Source organism: Delphinus delphis, chromosome 10 (genome assembly GCF_949987515.2).
Source record: "Delphinus delphis chromosome 10, mDelDel1.2, whole genome shotgun sequence".
NCBI lineage: Eukaryota > Metazoa > Chordata > Mammalia > Artiodactyla > Delphinidae > Delphinus > Delphinus delphis.
The window spans coordinates 41,135,299-41,157,697 of NC_082692.2; the positions used below are offsets into that span (position 1 = coordinate 41,135,299).

Sequence of the window (22,399 nt, forward strand, 5' to 3'; positions counted from 1 at the left end):
GGATAGTAAGATCCATGATAAACAATCTGCCCAGTTCTTCTAAGACCTTTTTCTCCTAGCCGGTTTCCATGTACCTAAACTGCTGCCAGTGATTCTGCAGGTCAACAGTTCTTGAGTGGTAACTACTTTATGAAAGTATTCTACCCAGCACCTAATGACACAAAGCCCCTCTGTCTTGATTGGTTATCCATGTGAGGAGTTTCCAATCCTGGGGAGGCCAGAAAGGTATCTCTATTCTTCATGAATATTTTTGACTGAGTTGTGTGTGGGCAAGCCCCATTCTGAAGAGGTGGACGATTTTTCTGTCTCGCTTGTTTTCTTCCAGAATGGGTTCTAGCTGGGTTCCCTGGGTGGTGGCTTTGTTAGTGACGGTAGTCAGGCTGGATTCCTCCATGACTCAAGGCAGAGATGCTCCAGGTAAGGACACAGTGATTTCTTTCATGTGTACATGCAAAAACTGGCGTGGGGGAGGAAGGCCTTTCCCTACAGGTCCAGGCTCCAGTCCACACCGGAAGGGGCTTCTAGGTTCAAAGAGAGTCTTCTTCCCTTTGACAGGAAATTATTCCTTCCCTCTTTACCACATGCAATGGACCGGCAGGAAAAGGGTCTTCCTGTCCCACAGCCACGGATTCAAGGAGTCCGGAGGCAGGAAAAAGGGAAACATTGCTTGCTTAGGGTCCTTATGGTATTAATGTCAGTCTGGAGAGCTGTAATAAATGGAGGCAGTCTGAGAATAGCTGCTATCCTTCAGCCAGGAGTTTGATGATTGTGACTGTTTCCATATGTATCCAATTGAGGTATATGTGAATAAAAGAACTTGGAAACGAAGGTTGCTTCATTTGACATTTTTAAGCCCCTATAATATGGTCAGATTGTAGGAAGCGATCTTGAGAAATGAGAGAAATTGAATGTATTAGAAATTGTATTAGGACATGGCTCAAACCCATGTCCCCTGCACTGGCAGGCAGATTCTTAACCACTGCGCCACCAGGGAAATCCCCCACCTTTTTTTTTCAGATGTAAATGTACTTTTTATTAAATCAGAAAAAGATACAGTATACATGGTATCAGTCAATCATATGGCTACTTTGGATTACATTTTAATGCACTCATTGTCCTATGTACTCCTCTGTACAAGTATTAAAAAAAAACTCAGGTATTTGAATAATCTTCTGTAAATTTTTATTATTAACTGGGGTTATAGGGAGGGTATACATGTATTAGATGTATTAGAATGTATTAGAAATTGAATGCCTGTCCTCGTGTTACCAGGTACATGTATTTACTGCTGTTATATTTCTAGCTGAGGAGTTAAGCTATGCAAACATGAAGTGATATTACATTCTGAAAACATATTTATCAGAAGAAAACAGGATATAACATGCTAAAAAACAGAACTCCTTTGAACGTCAAAGTCTCATTAAACACAAAAGAGGAACAAACCTAGGGGTGTGGAGGGTGGGTGTGAGGAGATCATTATTCTTGGAGAACAGAAACCTCTCTGAGCTTATGATATCCATTGAACAACAACAACACATGCACAATCAGTAAGATCTAAACTCTGACACAGATCTGACTGAAAACTAACTTTTAAAATATTTTTATTTAGAATGTAAGACAAAATAGAGATTTGGAGGTTAGAGCATTGTTTGAAATTAGCTGAGTTCGAGATGAGTCTGGCTGACCCAGGAAGGATGCTGCTGTCCTGACACTCAGTCCAGTAGTTCCTCTGAACGTAGAAATGAAGGAAAATCTACTGCTCGAGATCAGTAACAATTATCCTTCAAGTCTCAACTGAAATGCCATTTCTTCAGGGAGATCTTTCCTGATCAACTTACATTATTAACCCATTTGAATGTCCTTTTATATTGTTCTCAAGTGCACAGAATGGAGTTAATCTTCCCCAGTGACTTCACAGCACCTTGTAATCACTGATCAGAACAAGGACGCTCTCCTCTCTTCCCTTGTCTCCATTCTCACTCCCTCCCTTCCATTCTAATGTGTCTGGTATGTCTTTAAGTATGAGGGTGGCTTTTAGGAAGATGTAGCATTGTTTTCCTGTGTGTATTTTAAAAAATATTTTTTTATTGGAGTGTAACTGCTTTACAATATTGTGATAGTTTCTCCTGTACAATGAAATGAGTCAGCTATATGTATACATATATCCCCTTCCTCTTAGGCCTCCCTCCCACCCCCGATCCCACCCATCTAGGTCATCACAGAGCACTGAGCTGATCTTCTTGTGTGTTATAGCATGTTCCCACTAGCTATCTATTTTACACATGGTTGTGTATATATGTTATTCCTAATCTCCCAATTCGTCCCACCCTCTCCTTCGCCTCCCTTTCCACATATCTGTTCTCTACGTCTGCATCTCTACTCCTGCCCTGCAAATAGGTTCATCTGTACCATTTTTCTAGATTCCATGTACATGTGTTAATATGATATTTATTTTTCTCTTTCTGGCTTACTTCACTCTGTATGACAAACTCTAGGTCCATCTACATCTCTGCAAATGATCCAATTTCGTTCCTTTTCATGGCTGAGTAATATTCCATTGTATATACGTACCACATCTTCTTTATCCATTCATCTGTCCATGGACACTTAGGTTGTTTCCATGTCCTGGCTATTGTAAATAGTGCTGCAATGAACATTGGGGTACACGTGTCCTTTTGAATTATGGTTTTCTCAGGGTATATGCCCAGTAGTGGGATTGCTTGGTCATATGGTAGTTCTAGTTTTAGTTTTTTAAGGAACCTCCATCCTGTTCTCCATAGAGGCTGTATCAATTTACATTCCCACCAGCAGTGCAAGGAGGTTCCTTTTCTCCACACCCTCTTCAGCATTTATTGTTTGTAGATTTTTTGATGATGGCCATTCTGACAGGTGTGAGGTGATACCTCATTGTAGTTTTGATATGCATTTCTCCAATAATTAGTGATATTGATCAGCCTTTCATGTGCCTCTCGGCCATCTGTATGTCTACTTTGGTGAAATGTCTACTTTGGTGAAATATCTATTTAGGTCTTCTGCCATTTTTGATTGGGTTGTTTGCTTTTTTTGATATTGAGTTGCATGAGATGTTTGTGTATTTTGGAGATTAATCCTTCGTCTGTTGCATTGTTTGCAAATATTTTCTCCCATTCTGAAGATTGTCTTTTCATCTTGTTTATGGTTTCCTTTGCTCTGCAAAAGCTTTTAAGTTTTATCAGGTCCCATTTGTTTTTATTTTCCTTACTCTAGGAGGTGGAGTCAGAAAAGATCTTGCTGTGGTTTATGTCAAAGAGTGTTTTTCCTATGTTTTCCTCTAAGAGTTTTCTAGTGTCCAGTCTTACATTTAGGTCTTTAGTCCATTTGGAGTGTATTTTTGGATATGGTGTTAGGGAGTGTTCTAATTTCATTCTTTTACATGTAGCTGTCCTGTTTTCCCAGCACCACTTATTGAAGAGATTGTCTTTCCTCCACTGTATGTTCTTACCTCCTTTGCCATAGTTTAGGTGACCATAGGTGCATGGGTTTAATCTCTGGGCTTTCTATCCTGTTCCACTGATCTATATTTCTGTTTTTGTGCCAATACGATACTGTCTTAATTAATGTAGCTTTGTAGTATAGTTTGAAGTTGGAGAGCCTGATTCCTCCAGCTCCGCTTTTCTTTCTCAAGATTGCTTTGGCTATTCAGGGTCTTTTGTTTTCCATACAAATTGTAAAATCTTTTGTTCTAATTCTGTGAAAAATGCCATTGGTAATTTGATAGGGATTGCATTGAATCTGTAGATCGCTTTGGGTAGTATGGTCATTTTCACAATATTGATTCTTCCCATCCAAGAACATGGCATATCTCTCCATCTGTTTGTGTCATGTTTGATTTCTTTCATCAGTGTTTTATAGTATTCTGAGTACAGGTCTCTTGCCTCCTTAGATAGGTTTATCCCTATGTATTTTATTCTTTGTGTTGCGATGGTAAATGAGTTTGTTTCCTTAATTTCTCTTTCTGATTTTTCATTGTTAATGAATAGGAATGCAAGAGATTTGTGTGCATTAATTTTGTATCCTGCAACTTTACCAAATTCATTGATTAGCCCTAGTAGTTTTCTGGTGGCAACTTTAGGATTTTCTATGTATAGTATCATGTCATCTGCAAACAGTGACAGTTTTACTTCTTTTCCATTTTGTATTCCTTTTATTTCTTTTTCTTCTCTGATTGCCATGGTTAGGACTTCCAAAACTATGTTGAATAATAGTGGTGAGAGTGGACATCCTTGTCTGGTTTCTGATCTTAGTGGAAAGGCTTTCAGTTTTTCACCATTGAGAATGATGTTTGCCGTGGGTTTGTCATATATGGCCTTTATTATTCAGTGAGCCAAAAAGTGCCTTTCATTTTTTAAGTAAAAATAAAAGGCACATTTTTCATTTTCACCAAGAACTTTATTGAACAACTTATTCACCATTTTTTTTACACTACCTTCTGCCAGTTTTCAGGCAAATTCATAATTCCATCTTCCCAAAACTTTTTATATTTTTGAGCAAAGAGCTGTTTCGGGTGCCTTGTATGGTCTTCCAGGGAATTGAATTTTTTTCCATTAAGAGAATATTGTGAAAACCAAAATACATGGAAATCCAAAGGTGCAATATCTGGTCAATACAGCAGATGAATCAGAACTTCCCAGTGAAGCTGTAACAGTTTTCTGCCTGGTCATCAAAGAAACATGAGGTCCTGCATTATCCTGATGGAAGATTATGCGTTTTCTGTTGATAATTCTGGAAGCTTTTCATCGAGTGCTGCTTTCAGTTGGTCTAATTGGGAGCAGTACTTGTTGGAATTAATCGTTTGGTTTTCTGCAAGGAGCTCATAATAGAGGACTCCCTTCCAATCCCACCATATACACAGCATCACCTTCTTTGGATGAAGACCGGCCTTTGGTGTGGTTGTTGGATGTTCATTTCGCTTGCCCCACGATCTCTTCCTTTCCACATTATTGTATAGTAACCACTTTTCTTCGCCAATCACAATTTGTTTTAAAAATGGAACTCTTTCATTATGTTTCAGTAGAGAATCACATGCGGAAATATGGCCAAGAACGTTTTTTCTGCTTAACTTACAGAGAACCCAAACATCAAAGCCATTAACATAACCAAGCTGGTGCAAATGATTTTCAGTGCTTGATTTGGATATTTTGAGTATGTCGGCTGTCTCCTGCATGGTATAACGCTGACTGTTCTCAATTACTGTTTTAATTTGATCGCTATCAACTTCAACTGGTCTACCCGACAGTGGAGCATTGTCCAGCGAGAAATCTCCAGTACAAAACTTCGTGAACGACTTTTGACACGTTTGATCAGTCACAGCACCTTCTCCATACATTGCACAAATCTTTTTTGTGCGTTTCAGTTGCGTTTTTACCTTTCTTGAAATAGTAAAGCCTAATATGTTGAAAATGTTGCTTTTTTCTTCCATCTTCAATATTAAAATGGCTACACAAATATTCACCAATTTTGATAATTTTTAAAAAATGTATGCCGATATGACAGCTGTCGTATACAATCTAACAAAGTTCTTTTGAATGAATTTAAAGACAACTAAGTTCTACTAGAGCCATATTACAGAAAAAACCACACAAACCTTTTGGCCCACCCAATATGTTGAGGTAGGTTCCCTCTATGCCCATTTTCTGGAGAATTTTTTTTTTTTTTATCATAAATGTGTGTTAAATTTTGTCAAAAGATTTTTCTGCATCTACTGAGATGATCATATGGTTTATTTATTTATTTGTTTGTTTGTTTATTTTTGGCTGCATTGGGTCTTTGTTGCTGCATGCAGGCTTTCTCTAGTTGTGGTGAGTGGGGGCTACTCTTCATTGCGGTGTGTGGGCTTCTCATTGTGGTGGCTTCTCTTGTTGCAGAGCACGGGCTCTAGGCACACAGGCTTCAGTAGTTGTGGCATGCAGGCTCTGTAGTTGTGGATCACGGGCTTAGTTACTCTGCAGCATGTGGGATCTTCCTGGACCAGGGCTCGAACCCATGTCTCCTGCATTGGCAGGTGGATTCTTAACCACTGAGCATCCAGGGAAGCCTGATAATATGGTTTTTATTCCTTAATTTGTTAATATGGTGTATCACGTTTATTGATTGGTGTATATTGAAGAATCCTTGCATTCCTGGGACAAATCCCACTTGATCATGGTGTATGATCCTTTTAATGTGTTGTTGGATTCTGTTCGCTAGTATTTTGTTGACGATTTTTGTGACTATGTTCATCAGAGATATTGGTCTGTAAGTTTCTTTTTGTGTGTGTGATATCTTTGTCTGGTTTTGGTATCAGGGTGATGGTGGCCTCATAGAACGAATTTAGGAGTGTTCCTCCCTCTGAAATCTTTTGGAAGAGTTTGAGAAGTATAGGTGTCAGCTCTTCTCTAAATGTTTGATAGAATTCGCCTATGAAACCAACTCGTCCTGGACTTTTGTTTATTGGAAGACTTTTAATCACAGTTTTAATTTCATTACTTGTGATAGGTCTGTTTATATTTTCTAATTCTTCCTGGTTCAGTCTTAGAAAATTGTACCTTTCTAAGAATTTGTCCATTTCTTCCAGGTTGTCCATTTTATTGGCATATAGTTGTTTGTAGTAGTCTCTTATAATCCTTTGAATTTCTGTGGTGTCAGTTGTAATTCTCCTTTTTCATTTCTAATTTTATTGATTTGCATCCTCTCCTTTTTTCTTGATGAGTCTGGCTAAAGGTGTATCAATTTTGTTTATCTTCTCAAAGAACCAACTTTTAGTTTTATTGACATTGCTATTGTTTTCTTCGTTTCTATTTCAGTTATTTCTGCTCTGATCTTTATGATTTCTTTCCTTCTACTGACTTGGGTTCTCTTTGTTCTTCTGTCTCTAGTTGCTTTAGGTGTAAGGTTAGATTTTTCATTTGAGGTTTTTCTTGTTTCTTGAGGTGAGATTGAATTGCTATAAACTTTTCTCTTAGGAAGCCTTTTGCTGTGTCCCATAGGTTTTGGGTCGTCGTGTTTTCGTTGCCATTTATTTCTATGTATTTTTTTTTTTTCGGTACGCGGGCCTCTCACTGTTGTGGCCTCTCCCGCTGCGGAGCACAGGCTCGGGACACGCAGGCTCAGCGGCCATGGCTCACGGGCCCAGCCGCTCCACGGCATGTGGGATCTTCCCGGACCGGGGCATGAACCCGTGTCCCCTGCATCGGCAGGTGGACTCTCAACCACTGCGCCACCAGGGAAGCCCTTTCTATGTATTTTTTAATTTCCTCTGTGATTTCTGCAGTGATCTCTTGGTTATTTAGTAGTGCACTATTTAGTCTCCATCTATTTGTGTTTTTTACAGTTTTTTTTTCCTGTAATTGATTTCTAATCTCATAGTGTTGTGGTCGGAAAAGATGCTTGATACGATTTCAGTTTTCTTAAATTTTTGAGGCTTGACTTGTGACCCAAGATATGACCTACCCTGGAGAATGTTCCACGTGAATCTGAGAAGAAAGTGTATTCTGCTGCTTTAGGTGGAATGTCCTATAAGTATCAGTCAAATCTATCTGGTCTATTATGTCATTTAAAGCTTGTGTTTCCTTATTTATTTCCTGTCTGGATGATCTGTCCATTGGTGTAAGTGGGGTGTTAAAGTCCCCCACTATTACTGTGTTCCTGTTGACTTCCTCTTTTATGGCTGTTAGCATTTGCCTTATGTATTGAGGTGCTCCTATGTTGGGAGGATATTTAAATCATATTTATTTTATTTAAATCATAAATATTTATAATTGTTATATCTTCTTCTTGGATTGATCCCTTGGTCATTATGTAGTGTCCTTCATTATCTCTTGTAACAGTCTTTATTTTAAAGTCTATTTTATCTGACATGAGTATTGCTACTCCAGCTTTCTTTTGATTTCCATTTGCATGGGATATCCTTTTCCATCCCCTCACTTTCAGTCTGTATGTGTCCCTAGATCTGAAGTGGGTCTCTTGTAGACAGCACATATATGGATCTTGTTTTAGTATCCATTCAGTCAGTCTGAGTCTTTTGGTTAGGGCATTTAATCCATTTACATTCAAGGTAATTATCAATATGTATGTTCCTACTGCAATTTTCTTAATTGTCTTGGGTTTGTTTTTGTGGGTCTTTTTCTTCTCTCGTGTTTTCCGCCTCGAGAAGTTCCTTTAGCATTTGTTGTAAAGCTGGTTTGGTGGTGTTGAATTCTCTTAGCTTTTGCTTGTCTGAAAAGCTTTTGACTTCTCCATCGAATCTGAATGAGATCCTTGCTGGGTAGAGTGATCTTTGTTGTAGGTATTTCCCTTTCATCACTTTAAATATGTCCTGCCACTTCCTTCTGGCCTGCAGACTTTCTGATGAAAAATCAGCTGATAACCTTATGGGGATTCCCCGTATGTTATTTTTTGTTTTCCCTTGCTGCTTTAAAATTTTTTCTTTTTATTTAATTTTTGTTAGTTTGATTAATATGTGTCTTGGTGTGTTTCTCCTAGGGTTTCTCCTGTATGGGACTCTCTGTGTTTTCTGAACTTGGGTGGCTATTTCCTTTCCCATGTTAGGGAAGTTTTTGACTATAATCTCTTCAAATATTTTCTCAGACCCTTTCTTTTTGTTTTCTTCTGAGACTTTTTTTTTTTTTTTTGCGGTACGCGGGCCTCTCACTGCTGCAGCCTCCCCCGCCGCGGAGCACAGGCCCCGGATGTGCAGGCCCAGTGGCCATGGCCCATGGGCCCAACCGCTCCGCGGCACGCGGGATCCCCCCGGACTGGGGCACGAACCCACGTCCCCCACATCGGCAGGCGGACCCCCAACCACTACGCCACCAGGGAAGCCCCTTCTGAGACTTTTATAATTCGAATGTTGGTGTATTTCATGTTGTCCTAGAGGTCTCTGAGACTGTTTTCAATTCTCTTCATTCTTTTTCCTTTATTATGCTCCTTGGCAGTTATTTCCACCATTCTATCTTCAAGCTCACGTATTTGTTCTTCTGCCTCAGTTTTTGTGTTATTGATTCCTTCTATTGTATTTTTTATTTCAGTTACTGTGTTGTTCATCTTTGTTGATTCTTTAGTTCTTCTGGGTCTTTGTTAAACATTTCTTGTATTTTCTCGATCCATGCCTGAATTCTATTTCCAAGATTCTGAATCATCTTTACTATCATTACTCTGAATTCTTTTTCAGGTAGGTTGCCTATTTCTTCTTCATTTAGTTGGTCTTGTCGGTTTTTATCTTGCTCCTTCATCTGTAAGATATTTTTTTATTGTCTCATTTTTTTTTTTTTTTTTGGATGGGTGGGACTGTGTTCCTGTCTTATTGGTGGTTTGGCCTGAGGCTTCCAGCCCTGGAGTTTGTAGGCTGTTGGGTAGAGCTGGGTCTTGGTGCTGAGATGAGGACCTCTGGGAGACCTCACTCTGATTAATATTCCCTGGGGTCTGAGGCTGTCTGTTCATCCAGCGATTTGGACTCAGTGCTCCCACCATAGGAGCTGACCCCTGACCCCTGGCCTGGGAACCAAGATCCTGCAAGCTGCACAGGGTGGCAAAAAAATAAAAAAGGGCAGAAAGTAACAAAGAGTAAACAATAATAAAAGATTAGAAAACTAACAGATATGTTAGAAAAAATAAAATATAAATGAAACAACAACCAGAAGGTAAAACAGAATCACAGTAGCAAAAATATAGGGAAAAAAAGGCCGGAAAAGGCCTTGGCTATGTGGGGTGGGGCTTAGGCATGGGCATCGTTTAGGTGGGGGCGGGGCCTTATGCTTAAGCCCTTGGGGTGGGGGGTGGGAATTAGGTTCAGTGCTGTTGGAGGGGCCCTGATGTGCCTCTGGCCTCAGAGTAGGGATGATCAGGCCTGAGACCTTAGCAGGCTCCCCATTCACATTTACTCTTCTTCCCCTACCCCCTCTCTCCCACACCCTTAGGACCCACATGGCAGGAGGGGTCCCCGGATGGTGGAGGACTCAGGGCCCGAGTGGGCAGGAGAAATGCTATCCACGTTCCCCCGAGTCCTCTGAAACTCCAAGGGTCCCTCCAGGCACAGGAACCCCTCCCCTCCCCCAGCCACCCCTCAGGGGCACTGGTTCCCTCCAACCTCCACTTCTCTTTCCCCCTCGCTCTCCCCCATGTCCTCCCCAGTCACTTGGGGGTTCCTTCTATCCCCTTGGGTGTCAAGGTCCCCCATAAGCCTCTGGTAGGTGCCCTAGTTGTGGGGAGACACGATCTCCACATCCTCCTAGTCCGCCATCTTGACTCCGCTCCCTCCTGTATTTTTAAATTTTAATGAATGTCATTGTGCGATGAATCACATTCTGTTTCTTTTCTTACCTAACACAATGCTTTTGAGCTCTACCTCGGTGCTGGTGTTCGTGAATCCAAACCTGTCTTTATTGATAGGGAAGCAGATCAGGGAGGGGAAGTGTCTGTTTCTATGTAAAATGAACTAGAACTTAAGTGAATTGAGACCAATCCAGGTCCATTTACCAGTTTGTCTCTTAAAATTGTCCAGATCTTCAAATCTAAGACAACTATCACCACCTTAGTTTGTTTGGGTTGCTATGACAAATGCCACAGATCGCATTGCTTATAAACAACAGAAATTTATTTCTCAAAGTTCTGGAGGCTGGGAAGTCCGAGATCAAGGCTGCAGCATGGTTGTGTTCTGGGAAAGGCTTTCTTTCTGGTTCAGAGCGGGCACCTTCTCTCTGTGCCATCACATGGTGGAAGGGGCTAGGGAGCTCTCTGGAACCTCTTTTCTAGGGACACTAATCCCTTTCATCAAGAATCCATGCTCCTGACCTAAGTACCTCCCCCAACACTGCCGACTAATACCATTACCCTTGGGGGTTGGGGTTTCAACATGTGAATGGAGGGAACACAAACATCCAGACCACAATACACAATCATACTTTTTCTTACCTATGAAGACTGATTAAATAGCTTTGGGAAATTAAATTGTTTTGGAGAACATGCCAATTAGAAAAGAGTTACATTGTATGAAAGTCAGTATAGATTTCAAACTAATCACTATCAATACTAATAAGGTACTTTGAAAGTGGAAAATCATAATGGAGAATGGATTTGCATTTTTACTTATTTATTTAAAATTTATTTTTAAAAATATTTATTTATTTTGGTCTGTGTTGGGTCTTTGTTGCTGCACACGGGATTTTTCTAGTTGCAGCGCGCGGACTTCTCATTGTGGTGGCTTCTCCTGCTGCGGAGCACAGGCTCTAGGCGTGCGGGCTTCAGTAGTTGTAGCACACGGGGTCAGTAGTTATGGCTTTTGGGATCTAGAGTGCAGGCTCAGTAGTTGTGGCGCACAGGCTTAGTTGCTCCGTGGCATGTGGGATCTTCCTGGAACAGGGCTCAAACCCATGTCCCCTGCATTGGCAGAGAGATTCTTAACCACTATGTCACCAGGGAAGTCCCTAAAATTTATTTTGTATTGAAGTATGGTTGAATCACAATGTTGTGTTCATTACTGCTGTACAGCAAAGTGACTCAGTTATACATCCTTTTTCATATTCTTTTCCATTATGGTTTATCACAGGATATTGAAGGATTTGGATTTTTTAATTCATTCTTCAGTGGAAGTGTTTAATATAAAAGTTTCCAGAAAAGGTTTAAGTTAACCCTATATTCACCATATTATTACAACCACTAGAACTGTGCATACAAGGCCAATGATGATGATGATGATGATAAAAGGCATCTTCAAGTCATGAGTTAATACTATTTTACCCAACATAGATAGAGGTAATGAGGTCATTACCTTACTAGAGCCAACAGAGGGGATGAGGTCTCTGAGTAATCGTGCAAAGGAAAATGTCCAGAAGAAAATTCATTAAAAAAAAATTTTTTTTTGGCTGTGCCACCTGGAATCTTAGTTCCCCAATCAGGGATTGAACCTGTGCCTCCTGCAGTGGAAGCACAGAGTCTTAACCACTGGACCACCAGGGAAGTCCACAGAAGAAAATTCTTGAGAAAACCCATAGTGAGTGGAAAGCAGAAGGGTAGTTTATTTCACACCTACTATGAACCTACTCTGCATTTCTTTACCCCACCTCCATCCTCCTTTCACTTTACTCCAGAAGGAATATGTAGAATTAACCTACTAACGGCAAGAATACTATTGAACTATTCCATACAGGGCTGGGAATTCTTGGGCTTCTGAAAGCTTGGCTTGGAGAAACTTAGCACAGTGTCTGGCAAAATGCAAACAGTCTATAAATATTGGTCAAAGGAATGAATATTTGTTGAATGAAAGTTTATGTCTCTGGACACATTCTGACTTGCTTCTTTGGGTTACAGGTCTCCTGTTTGGCTGGCCTGGTAGGCTGGACCTCGGGCTTCTTTCAAAGAAGAATGGATGTCTCTTTGCTAAGAGGAACCAGGGTGGGGCCCAGGGGAGCAGAGGCTACTTTGGCCGATTTACTGAGGTCAAAGGCCTCTTCTCCAATCAATGTGGTCTGGCATAATAAACCAGGTATGGGTTTCCTAATTGGGGCTGGTTCATAGTCTTTTTTTTGGTTTTCTAGAAGATTTTGTGATTCAGGCAAAGGCTGACTGTTACTTCACCAATGGGACAGAAAATGTGCAGTTTGTGGTCAGATTCATCTTTAACCTGGAGGAGTATGCACGTTTTGACAGCAACTTGGGGATGTTTGTGGCCTTGACGGAGCTGGGCCAGCCTGACGCTGAGCTGTGGAACAATCGGCCCGATATACTGGCAAGGAGTAGAGCCTCTGTGGATGCGCTCTGCAGACACAACTACAAGCTGGGTGCACCCTTCACTGTGGGGAGAAAAGGTGAGGTGTAAGGTGGGGACTGCAGGGATTCAGGAATCTCCCCCGTGTGAGCCTGGCTGTGGCTCTTCTTCCTTGTACTGGGCAGTTTCCTGCTTCAGGATAGATGGGTCAGGAGCAGGGGAGTCTGTATACATTCTATCCTCAATTGTGACTCACTCACTATCCTCAGGGGTCAGTTCATGGTGGTCTTGGGTCCCAGACCCCCAGTTCTCAGGGACTTTAAGGGCTAGTGTCTTCCCAAATACAAGGGGCAATTGTGGGCATGTGATAAAGCCTAAATCCTCCTTGCGACACTAACATATCCAGTGTTTGAGTCTTTGGGGGTGAGATTTTCCCACATTTCCAGTTTCTACTTGGGTGATTTGGGAAAGAAATATGGGGCTGAGATAACCTTTAATGAAACTCCTGTGTTGGCTTTGTGGATTTCCTTCACCATGTCTCATGTCTTCTCTCCCCCGCTAGTGCAACCAGAGGTGACAGTGTATCCAGAGAGGATCCCAGCCTTGCAGCACCACAATCTGCTGCTTTGCTCTGTGACAGGTTTCTATCCGGGGGACATCAAGATCACGTGGTTCCGGAATGGGCAGGAACAGAGAGAGGGGGTCATGTCCACTGGCCTCATTAGGAATGGAGACTGGACCTTTCAGACAATGGTGATGCTGGCAATGACTCCTGAACTTGGAGAGGTCTACACCTGCCTTGTTGATCATCCCAGCCTGCTGAGCCCTGTTTCTGTGGAGTGGAGTGAGAATCAGCTTATACTTTCTGGACAAAACTCGGCTCAATCTGACTCAAGACCTGTGTTACCTCTGTGTTCATCTTGGCTTCAACACTAGTTCTTCTTCCCTCTGATCTGAGGGAGTCATAGAAATTGGGGTCTTTGGGTTGGGGTGGGAAAAAACATGGCTATCCTTGGATCTTCCAAGAAATATGGAGGTGTAATCACCTTGTCACTTACTTCCAACTTTGGGAACTACTGTCCTCTAATGCTTTGGTCTTGGCATTTAGGGGGGCATTATAAGAATCATTAACAGAAACTCCATGAGTACAAACCTTGGCTTCCAAGATGTAGTCCTTCCCTAGATAGCATTGGATTGGTGTCCAGCACAGGTTCTGGGATTTCAGGAAGGTACACCAAATACTGGGAGCTTTTGGCTCACTTTAATACATGTTTTCCATAGGAGCTCAGTCTGAATATCCTTGGAGAAAGATGCTGAGTGGAATTGCAGCCTTCCTGGTTGGGCTAGTCTTCCTTCTGGTGGGGATCGTCATCCACACCAGGGCTCGGAAAGGTAATGAGCTCTGAGGAGTACCCCTGCCACCTGCCCCCTGGCTTTCCCCGCTTCCCACTTTTCCTAACGTCTAAGATGCAAGGCAGGGAGGGCTGATCATACCTCTCAGGGATCACTGGGATAAGATGTAAGTGACTCTGGCTGGGTGCGCTGTCTGCTGAGTCCCTGTGCTGGAGGGTGGGGGACTCACGGGACTTTATCACTGTCCCTGCAGGTCCCAAGAGCAGTTCTTCGTCCACAGCCACATTAAGGTCCTAATAGAAGCTTCTCCCCCTGGAGCCTGAAGAGGGATTGAGTGGCCCTGGATTAAGTGAAGGACATTCATGAGGTCAATGTTCTGGATGACTCGTTTCCATGAGAGCTTGGCGGAGTCCTGAACTGATTCTAGAGTCTTGTGTTCTGAGATCACGCATCTCTCATCTTTGTGCCCTTCTTCCTCCTCCTTGTCTATAATAGTCCCCATTTCCAAGGACCAGAAATTCCCCTAAGACCTAGCTCCTTCCAATCCCAAACTTTTTACTTTTCTGTGGTCCAGCCCTAACCCTCTAAGTCGTGATCTCCATCTTTCTCTCTTCCAAAGGCAGCCCCACAGTCTTCAGAAGACAAACGTTCAGATAGTCACTGCTCCCTTTTCATTGTTTTTTAAAACACTTTTTCCTTTAAAATAAAACTGTGATAGAGACTACCACATAAAATGTATAATTCAATACATGACTTAAGGCAAAACCCCTGTAATCAATGCTCAGTTCAAGAAATAGAACTTTTCCTGCTGCTGCATAAGTCTCCCTGCTGCAGGCCAATCAAAGCCCACTCCCTCCTCTCAAAAGTAGTCATATCCTTGCAAACTATTTGGGCCTTGAATTTCCTTTGAGGGATGATTTTATTACACTTAACAATTTTTAAAAAATCATCTGTAGGACTATACAGATTGTCTAGTTTCGGGGTCAGCTTTGGTAAATTTTGTGGGGTAGATTGATTAGGGTACAAAGTATTTGTCATTCATCTCATGGAGATGTAGCTGGCCCTGGACTTAGACCATTCTGAGAGTACGTCTAAAGAAGGCTTACAGCTTTTACTTTCCTATTGGAAGTCCTGAGCCATCAGGAAAGAAGTTTGCCTTCATTGCTGATGGGACCACATAGGCCACGTTAGAGGCCCTGGAATTGCTGAGGGAGAGAGTATCTCTGTGTCCCAGTTGAGCCTCCAGAGGACCCCAGCCCCAGCTACCATCTGCCTGCAACCATATGAGAGACCCTCTGTGAATACCACCTTCTAAGCTCAGTCAACTCCCAGAACTGTGAAAAATCATTAAATGGCTGTAGTTTTAAGCCACTAAGTTTGGGTGTAATTTGTTATACAGAAATAGATCATGAAATATTGTTTTTCAAAGAATTTTATCAAAACGACAAATCTACCGGCACAAAATTCTTTATATCCTGTTAGTATCTTTTAATGTTTGTAGAATCTGTAGCAATTGCATCTTTTTGTTACAGACGTTAATAATTTGTAATTTGGATTTTTCTTCCTTATCAGTCTTGCAGGTGGTTTATCAAAAAAAAAAAAAAGAAGAAGAAAAGAAAACTCTAGCTTTGTGATTTTCTTTATTATACATCTATTGTCCATTCTATTTCCTCTCTTATCTTCGTTATTTCCTTTCTTCTACTTTTTTTTGGCATGTGTTTCTCCAGTTTACACAGCACCATTTGTTGAAGACCCTATCCTTTCCCCATTGGATATTCTTGGCTCCCTTGTCAAATATTAGTTGAATATATATGGAAGGGTTTAATTCTGGGCTCTCTTTTCTGTTCCACTGGTCTATGTGTCCATTTTAATGTCAGTACTATACTGTTTTTATTACTATAGTTTAAAACCAGGAAGTACGATACCTCTGGCTTTGTTCTTCCTTCTCAGGGTTGCTTTGGGTATTCTGGGTCTTTTGTAGTTTGTGATTTTTTTGCTAGACAGGTTGCTAGTCCTACATCATTCACTTAAAACTTGGTATATTAGTCCTTTGCACGGCTATACCACAATTCATCCATTCTCTCTCTTAAAATTAAGACTGTTTCTTTTCTCTTCAGTTACTTTTTTTATATGTCATCTTGGCACATGTATGAGAATTTATTTAAAATGTTTTTATCTAGGATGGAAGTCTGGGATTATCCAACTACCCAAAGGGATATACACCAATATTTAACATATTTTATAATTTTTTGATGTACAGAATTTTCATAATCAAGACAAAGTTGTCAGTTTTTCTTTTTGAATTTGGAAATAATTTTGTTATTCCTAACCTGGTGCAACAAACATTCAATTACAAGTCTCTTTAAGCTCATGTAGGATTGTTTCTTTTAGATAGATATTGTCTTAGTCCATTCAGGATACTACAACCAAATACCATAAACTGAGTAGCTTATAAACAGCAGAAATTTATATTTCACAGTTCTGGAGGTGGGAAGTCTGAGATCAGGATACCAGCAAGGTCGAGTTCTGGTGAAAACCCTCTTCTAGGTTTGCAGACTGTCAATATCTCACTGTGGCCTCACATGGTGGAAGGGAAGACCCTGGTCTTTTTGGCCCTTTATAAGGGCACTAATCCCATTCATAAGGGATCCACCTTCAGGACTTAATCACCCCCCAAAGCTCTACGTCTTAATACCATCACATTAGGGACTAGGTTTCAGCAGATACATTTTGTAGAGGCACAGAACATTGCAGATATATGGATGTGGATTTTATTGTTGTGTCAATCATGTAACATTTGCACTTTAATATTTTAATAGATACCACCAAGCTCCCACTCATTCATGATGCTACTAATAATATACGAGAGAATCTACTCCCACAGACTCTTGTAAATCCTTTATTTAAAAAACCCAGACTATTATATTTGCCAATTTGGGGGAGAAATATTTCATCACATTGCTATTTGAATTTGTTTCTGATTATTGGTGTGTTTGAGTAAATATTTTATGTTTATTGGCTTTTGGTGTATTTGATTCTGTAAATAGTCTGTATCTTTGCCCACTTTTCTGTTGTTTATTTTTGTTCATTTATTTGTTGATTTGTTGGCAATTTTACATAATAAGAAAGTTAGCCCATTGTCAGCCTTGTGTGTTGCAAAGTTTTCTGAGCTTTATATATTTCTTTAAAATTTATTTAATCCATGCAAATAAATTTAAAATTTTTATTCAAATACATATTTTTCTTTATGTCTTCTACACTTTCTATCTTGCTTAGGAAGACTCTTTCTTTTAAGAAAGATTATTTTAACAGGCTTCTTGAGGTATAATTTACTTACCACAAATTCACTCTTTGTACATGTAAAATTTAATGCTTTCAGTGAATTATAGTTTTTTTCTTTTATTTTTTTATTGAGGTAACATTGGTTTATAACACTATATAAGTTTTATGTTACAACCTTATATTTCTATTTTTGTACACACTAGAGCATGCTCACTGCCAGATTTAGTTTCCATTCATCTTCATAGAGTTTATCCCCTTTACCAATTTCACCCTCCTCCCACTTCTGGGTATTTATCCAAAGACTATGAAAACTCTAACTCGAAAAGATATATGCGTCCCCATGTTTATCACAGCATTATTTGCAATAGCCAAGATATGGAAACAACCTAAGTGCCCACCAACAGATGAACGGATAAAAAAAAAGATGTGGTATATATATATACATACATATATATATATGTATACACACACGCACACACATACAATGGAATACTATCAGCCATAAAAAAAGATGAAGTCTTGCCATTCGCAACCACATGGATGGACCTTGAGTGTATGACCCTAAGTAAAATAAATCAGATAGAGAAATCTGTATGATTTTACTGATACGTGGACTGCAAAAACAAGTAAATAAAAACAAAATAAACAAGACATATCAAACAAAAATAAATGCTTAGATACAGAGAACAGAGTAGTGGTTACAGTGGTGTCTTTTGATTCGTTAATTCAATCTATTTACATTTAGGGCGAATATTGATAGATGAGGACATGGTACTGCCGTTCTATCTTTTGTTTTCTGGTTGTTTTATGTCTCTATTGCTTCTTTTTTCCTTGTGTTTCTGTCTGCCATTTTAGTTTGGTGGTGTTAACTGAGTGGTGTAAACTGGTGTAAACTGTAAACTGGTGGTGTAAACTGAGACGTTTTTCTCAGTTTCCTCTTTTTTAATGTTTCATGTCTCTGCTCTAGGTTTATGTTTTGTTGTTACCATGAGATTTGTATAAAACATCTCATATATAAAATAGTCTTTTATTCTGCTGATAGCATCTTATTTTCATTTACCTATATGACTTCTGTATTTTTCCTCTTCCCTTTTTATGTTTTTGTTGTCTCAAATTATCCCTTATGTTGTGTTTGTTCTCAAATTGAAGTAGCTATAGTTATTTTTATGCCTCGCCCCCCTTTTACCTTTATGCTACAATAAATGTTTGAAAACCTATTCTGATACAGAGCTGCAATTTTCTTATTCTGTCTGTGTATCACCTTACTCAAAGTTGTGTGTACTTTTTACCTTTTTGAAAGCAGCTCTTTTGCCCCTTTCCTATTTGCCCATTTCTGTTCCTCTCTAACCTTAAAAGAATCTAATTATAGGAATGAGATCACTAGGCAATTGAAACTAACTCCCGACTTATGCTCTCCTGAATGCACACCATGCCTTGTCTAACCTGTTGATTCTTTTCCTAGATAAAAAGCAGTTAAAAAATGACTAGCTCTCTACCCCCAGCAGCTCAACAACCCCCCCCCCCCCCCCCCGCCCCAAGCAATCCTGCAGTAGATCACGCAGGCAAGATAACATCTGAAGAGAGAGTCAGCCAGTCTGCACTCAATGGAGAATGATGCAGAACCCAGCCTCCTGCCTTGGTGTTTCACTGAGATTCTTTCCTTCCATTTTTCCCTTTAAAAACTGTCATGGCTGAGCAGAATCTTTGGAGTTGGTTTGGGAAACAAGTCCACCTTCTCCCCAGATTTCTGGCTTTTCTGATTAAAGCACGTTTCCTTCCTACTGACACTTGCCTCTCAAATTATTGGCTTAAGAATGGCGAGCAACTGAACCTGGGTTCAGTTACATTTTTATTTCTGGTAGAAGAGCTCCTTCTTACATCTTTTGTAAGGAAGGTATATGTTGATGAGCTCTCTCAGCTTTCGTTTGTCTGAGAAAGTCTTTATTTCTCCTTCATCTCTGAATGACAACCTTGTTGGATAGAGTATTCTTGGCTAACAGTTATCTTTCAGTATTTTGAGAATGTCATTCCACTCCCTCTTGACCTGTAGAATTTCTGCTAAGAACTCTGCTGATAAACTAATGGGGGTTCCTTTGCAGGTTACTATCCTTTTTTCCCTGGATGCCTTTAAAAAATTCTCTGTCATTGACTTTTTTTTTTTTTTTTCTTTTTTTGGCTGTGTTGTGCAACATGTGGAATCTTAGTTCCCTGACCAGGGATTGAACCCGAGCCCCCTGCAGTGGAAGCACGAAGTCCTAACCACTGGACCACCAGGGAAGTCCCTGTCATTGACTTTTGACAATTTTAATATAATGTGTCTTGGAGATGGTCTTTTTGCATTGAGTTAATGAGGGGCTCTATTTGCTTCATTGACTTGTAGATTCAGTTCCTTCCCCTGGTTGGTAAGTTCTCAGCCATTCTTTCTTTTTTATTATATTTTAAAAGAAATTATTTATTTTATTTATTCTTTTTTTTTGGCTGCGTTGGGTCTTCGTTGCTGCGTGCGGGCTTTCTCTAGTTGAGGCGAGTGGGGGCTACTCTTCCTTGTGGTGAGTGGGCTTCTTATTGCGGTGGCTTCTCCTGTTGTGGAGCATGGGCTGTAGGCACAGGGGCTTCAGTAGTAACTCGTGGGCTCTAGAGCGCAGGCTCAGTAGTTGTGGCTCACGGGCTTAGTTACTCCGCGGCATGTGGGATCTTCCCGGACCAGGGCTCGAACCTGTGTCCCCTGCATTGGCAGGTGGATTCTTAACCACTGCGCCACCAGGGAAGCCCCGCAGCCATTATTTCTTTAAATAAACTTCTCTCATCCCTTCTCGCTCTCTTCTTCTGAGATACCCATCACCCTAATGTTGCCCTTCCTGAAAGAGTCAAATGGCTCTCACAGAATTTCCGCATTCTAAAAAGATTTCAGTGCTTGCTTTGCCAGTACATATACTAAAATTGGAACCATAAAGAGAGAGATTAGCATGGCCCCTGCGCAAGGATGACACGCAAATTCGTGAAGCATTCCATATTTTTATAGATAGCTAGTGGGAAGCAGCCACATAGCAACAGGGAGATCAGCTTGATGCTTTGTGACCACCTAGAGGGGTGGAATAGGGAGGGTGGGAGGGAGACGCAAGAGGGAGGAGATATGGGGATATATGTATATGTATAGCTGATTCACTTTGTTATAAAGCAGAAACTAACACACCATTGTAAAGCAATTATACTCCAATCAAGATGTTAAAAAAATAAATAAAAAGATCTTTCTCTTCTACTAGTATCATTTCTACATTTCTATCTTTGAGCTCACAAATTCTCTCTTCCATACGGTCTGCTCTATTTCCAGTGCTTTCTCAAGAAGTCTTCATCTCGTTTATTAGTTCTTTAGCTCCAGAATTTCTATTTGGTTCTTTTTTTTTTTTTTTTTTTTTTTTTTTTTTTTAGGGTTTCAATCTCTTTGGGAAATTATTCCTTCTGTTCTGCCTTTGTGAGTTTCGTTGCTCGTTGAGTTTCTTCCTGACAGTTGTTTTGAATTCTCTGTCAGTTAGAGCACCATACCTCATGACCTTATGATTGTTTTCTGGAGAATTATTTACTTTTGTGGTACACTATTGCTGTGGTTCTTCATGGTGCTTGATGAGTTGTCCTCTGCCAGCACATTTGAAGTAGCGAGCACACTTCTATTCTGATGAATCGTGGGTTTAGAAGTTAGAGGCTTTTCTTTTGTTTTCCAGTAGGTGGCACTAGAGCACACGGTTTTGGTTTCTCTTCCCTGCGCTGCCTCTGGTTATATTTGAGTTCTTCTGTCAGAGGTGTTGCAAGGTGCTCTCACTGTCACTTCTTGTGCCTCTGGAGTCATTGGTGCTTTGCTGCTGCCCGTGTTGCTGGTGTTGCCACCTGAGGCTCTGAGATGGGGGCTCTTCTGCTGTGTCTGGGGTCCCCTGAGTTGCCATTGGCTGTTGTTTCAACCTCCAAGTACTTTCTCTTTCCCAGAGGTCAGGGAGTGGGTCTGATCACAGGGTTGGTTCTCCCCACAACCAGCCCCCACCCCTAAGTGGGGTCCAACTGTCACCTCATTAATATAACGAGACACCTTTGTGGCTCTCATCACTTTGGAAATTCCAAGCGTTTTAGGAGAACTGTGCCAGGAATGGGGAAAAAGACCAAATATAGATTTCATTTTATGAAACCTAATATCACACTCTGGGAAAAATTAAGTTGCCTCTTGTGTAATTAAAAATTTGTTAAGATGATAAGTCTCATGGAAAGGATTCTTATGACAATAAAGGTGGGGAACACAGGGAAATTTTTGGAGGTGATGGATATATTTAGCTATTGGACAGCTACATTGATCAGCTCTGGAGGTGCCCTACCTGGGGCCCATCTGCTATGTAAAATAAGTAAAAAACAAATCAAAGCCAAATTGATTGGGTTTTCTCTACTACTAGCAGCAGAAAGTGTCTTCATTGAAATAGTCATGCCATACATTTTAATTCAACCTTATAATTTCACACCAGGTTTCAAATAAAATGAGAGGAATCATTTCTTCATCTCAGATAACAAAGCAAGAGTAAAGCTGCAACTTTGGGATCAAATAAAACTTATCTCAACTGTATGTCTATTGCAGACATGACTATCTCCTTATTAAATTCCTATAGCATGAGGACTTATTTAGTGTAAATAATATACAATGCAACTAAGATGTTCAAAAAATAGACTGAATTTGCTTAAAAATAGAATAATAGTCTCTGACACTGGAGGAATTGTGCTCAAATGATTATTACTTTGAAATAAACTTCTAAATCAATCACTTACATTTAGTATTTCTTTCTATTTGACACTGACTCTTCAAATGGAACAAAATAGCAGAATCCTCTATTTTCTCAACCAATTTCTTTCTCTGAGACTTGTCCAACAACTTTATATAATCTATATTACTTATAATTACTTCTAGTATAATAATTTACTTATATTCCCAAAGTCTATGGAATTTAGAATTATATAATGATTTAATAGTTGCACAATGTTTTATACAAGGGTAGAATATTTCTTTGATTTACT

The 22,399-nt window shown here is 40.2% G+C and overlaps 1 protein-coding gene and 1 non-coding gene across 2 annotated transcripts; both read left to right on the forward strand.

The window, feature by feature from the left end:
• Nucleotides 1-326: 326 nt before the first annotated feature.
• Nucleotides 327-14,732, forward strand: LOC132432109 (HLA class II histocompatibility antigen, DO beta chain). Its single transcript, XM_060022053.1, has 5 exons — nucleotides 327-417; nucleotides 12,549-12,818; nucleotides 13,281-13,562; nucleotides 14,000-14,110; nucleotides 14,325-14,732. The coding sequence occupies exons 1-5, from the start codon at nucleotides 327-329 to the stop codon at nucleotides 14,366-14,368; spliced, it is 798 nt and encodes a 265-aa protein (XP_059878036.1). The 3' UTR covers nucleotides 14,369-14,732.
• A 5,531-nt stretch (nucleotides 14,733-20,263) lies between these two features.
• LOC132433041 (U6 spliceosomal RNA) lies at nucleotides 20,264-20,371 on the forward strand. Its single transcript, XR_009521080.1, has one exon. It is a non-coding gene; the product is annotated as a U6 spliceosomal RNA (small nuclear RNA).
• Nucleotides 20,372-22,399: the final 2,028 nt, after the last annotated feature.

What these genes read in the sequence shown, in the direction of transcription:
- LOC132432109 (XM_060022053.1), top strand. Translation starts at nt 327, where the DNA reads ATGGGTTCTAGCTGGGTTCCCTGGGTGGTGGCTTTGTTAGTGACGGTA. An exon ending in TCAAGGCAGAGATGCTCCAG is followed by an intron (nt 418 to 12,548) that starts GTAAGGACACAG and finishes TTGGTTTTCTAG; the next exon opens with AAGATTTTGTGATTCAGGCA. An exon ending in CCCTGTTTCTGTGGAGTGGA is followed by an intron (nt 13,563 to 13,999) that starts GTGAGAATCAGC and finishes TGTTTTCCATAG; the next exon opens with GAGCTCAGTCTGAATATCCT.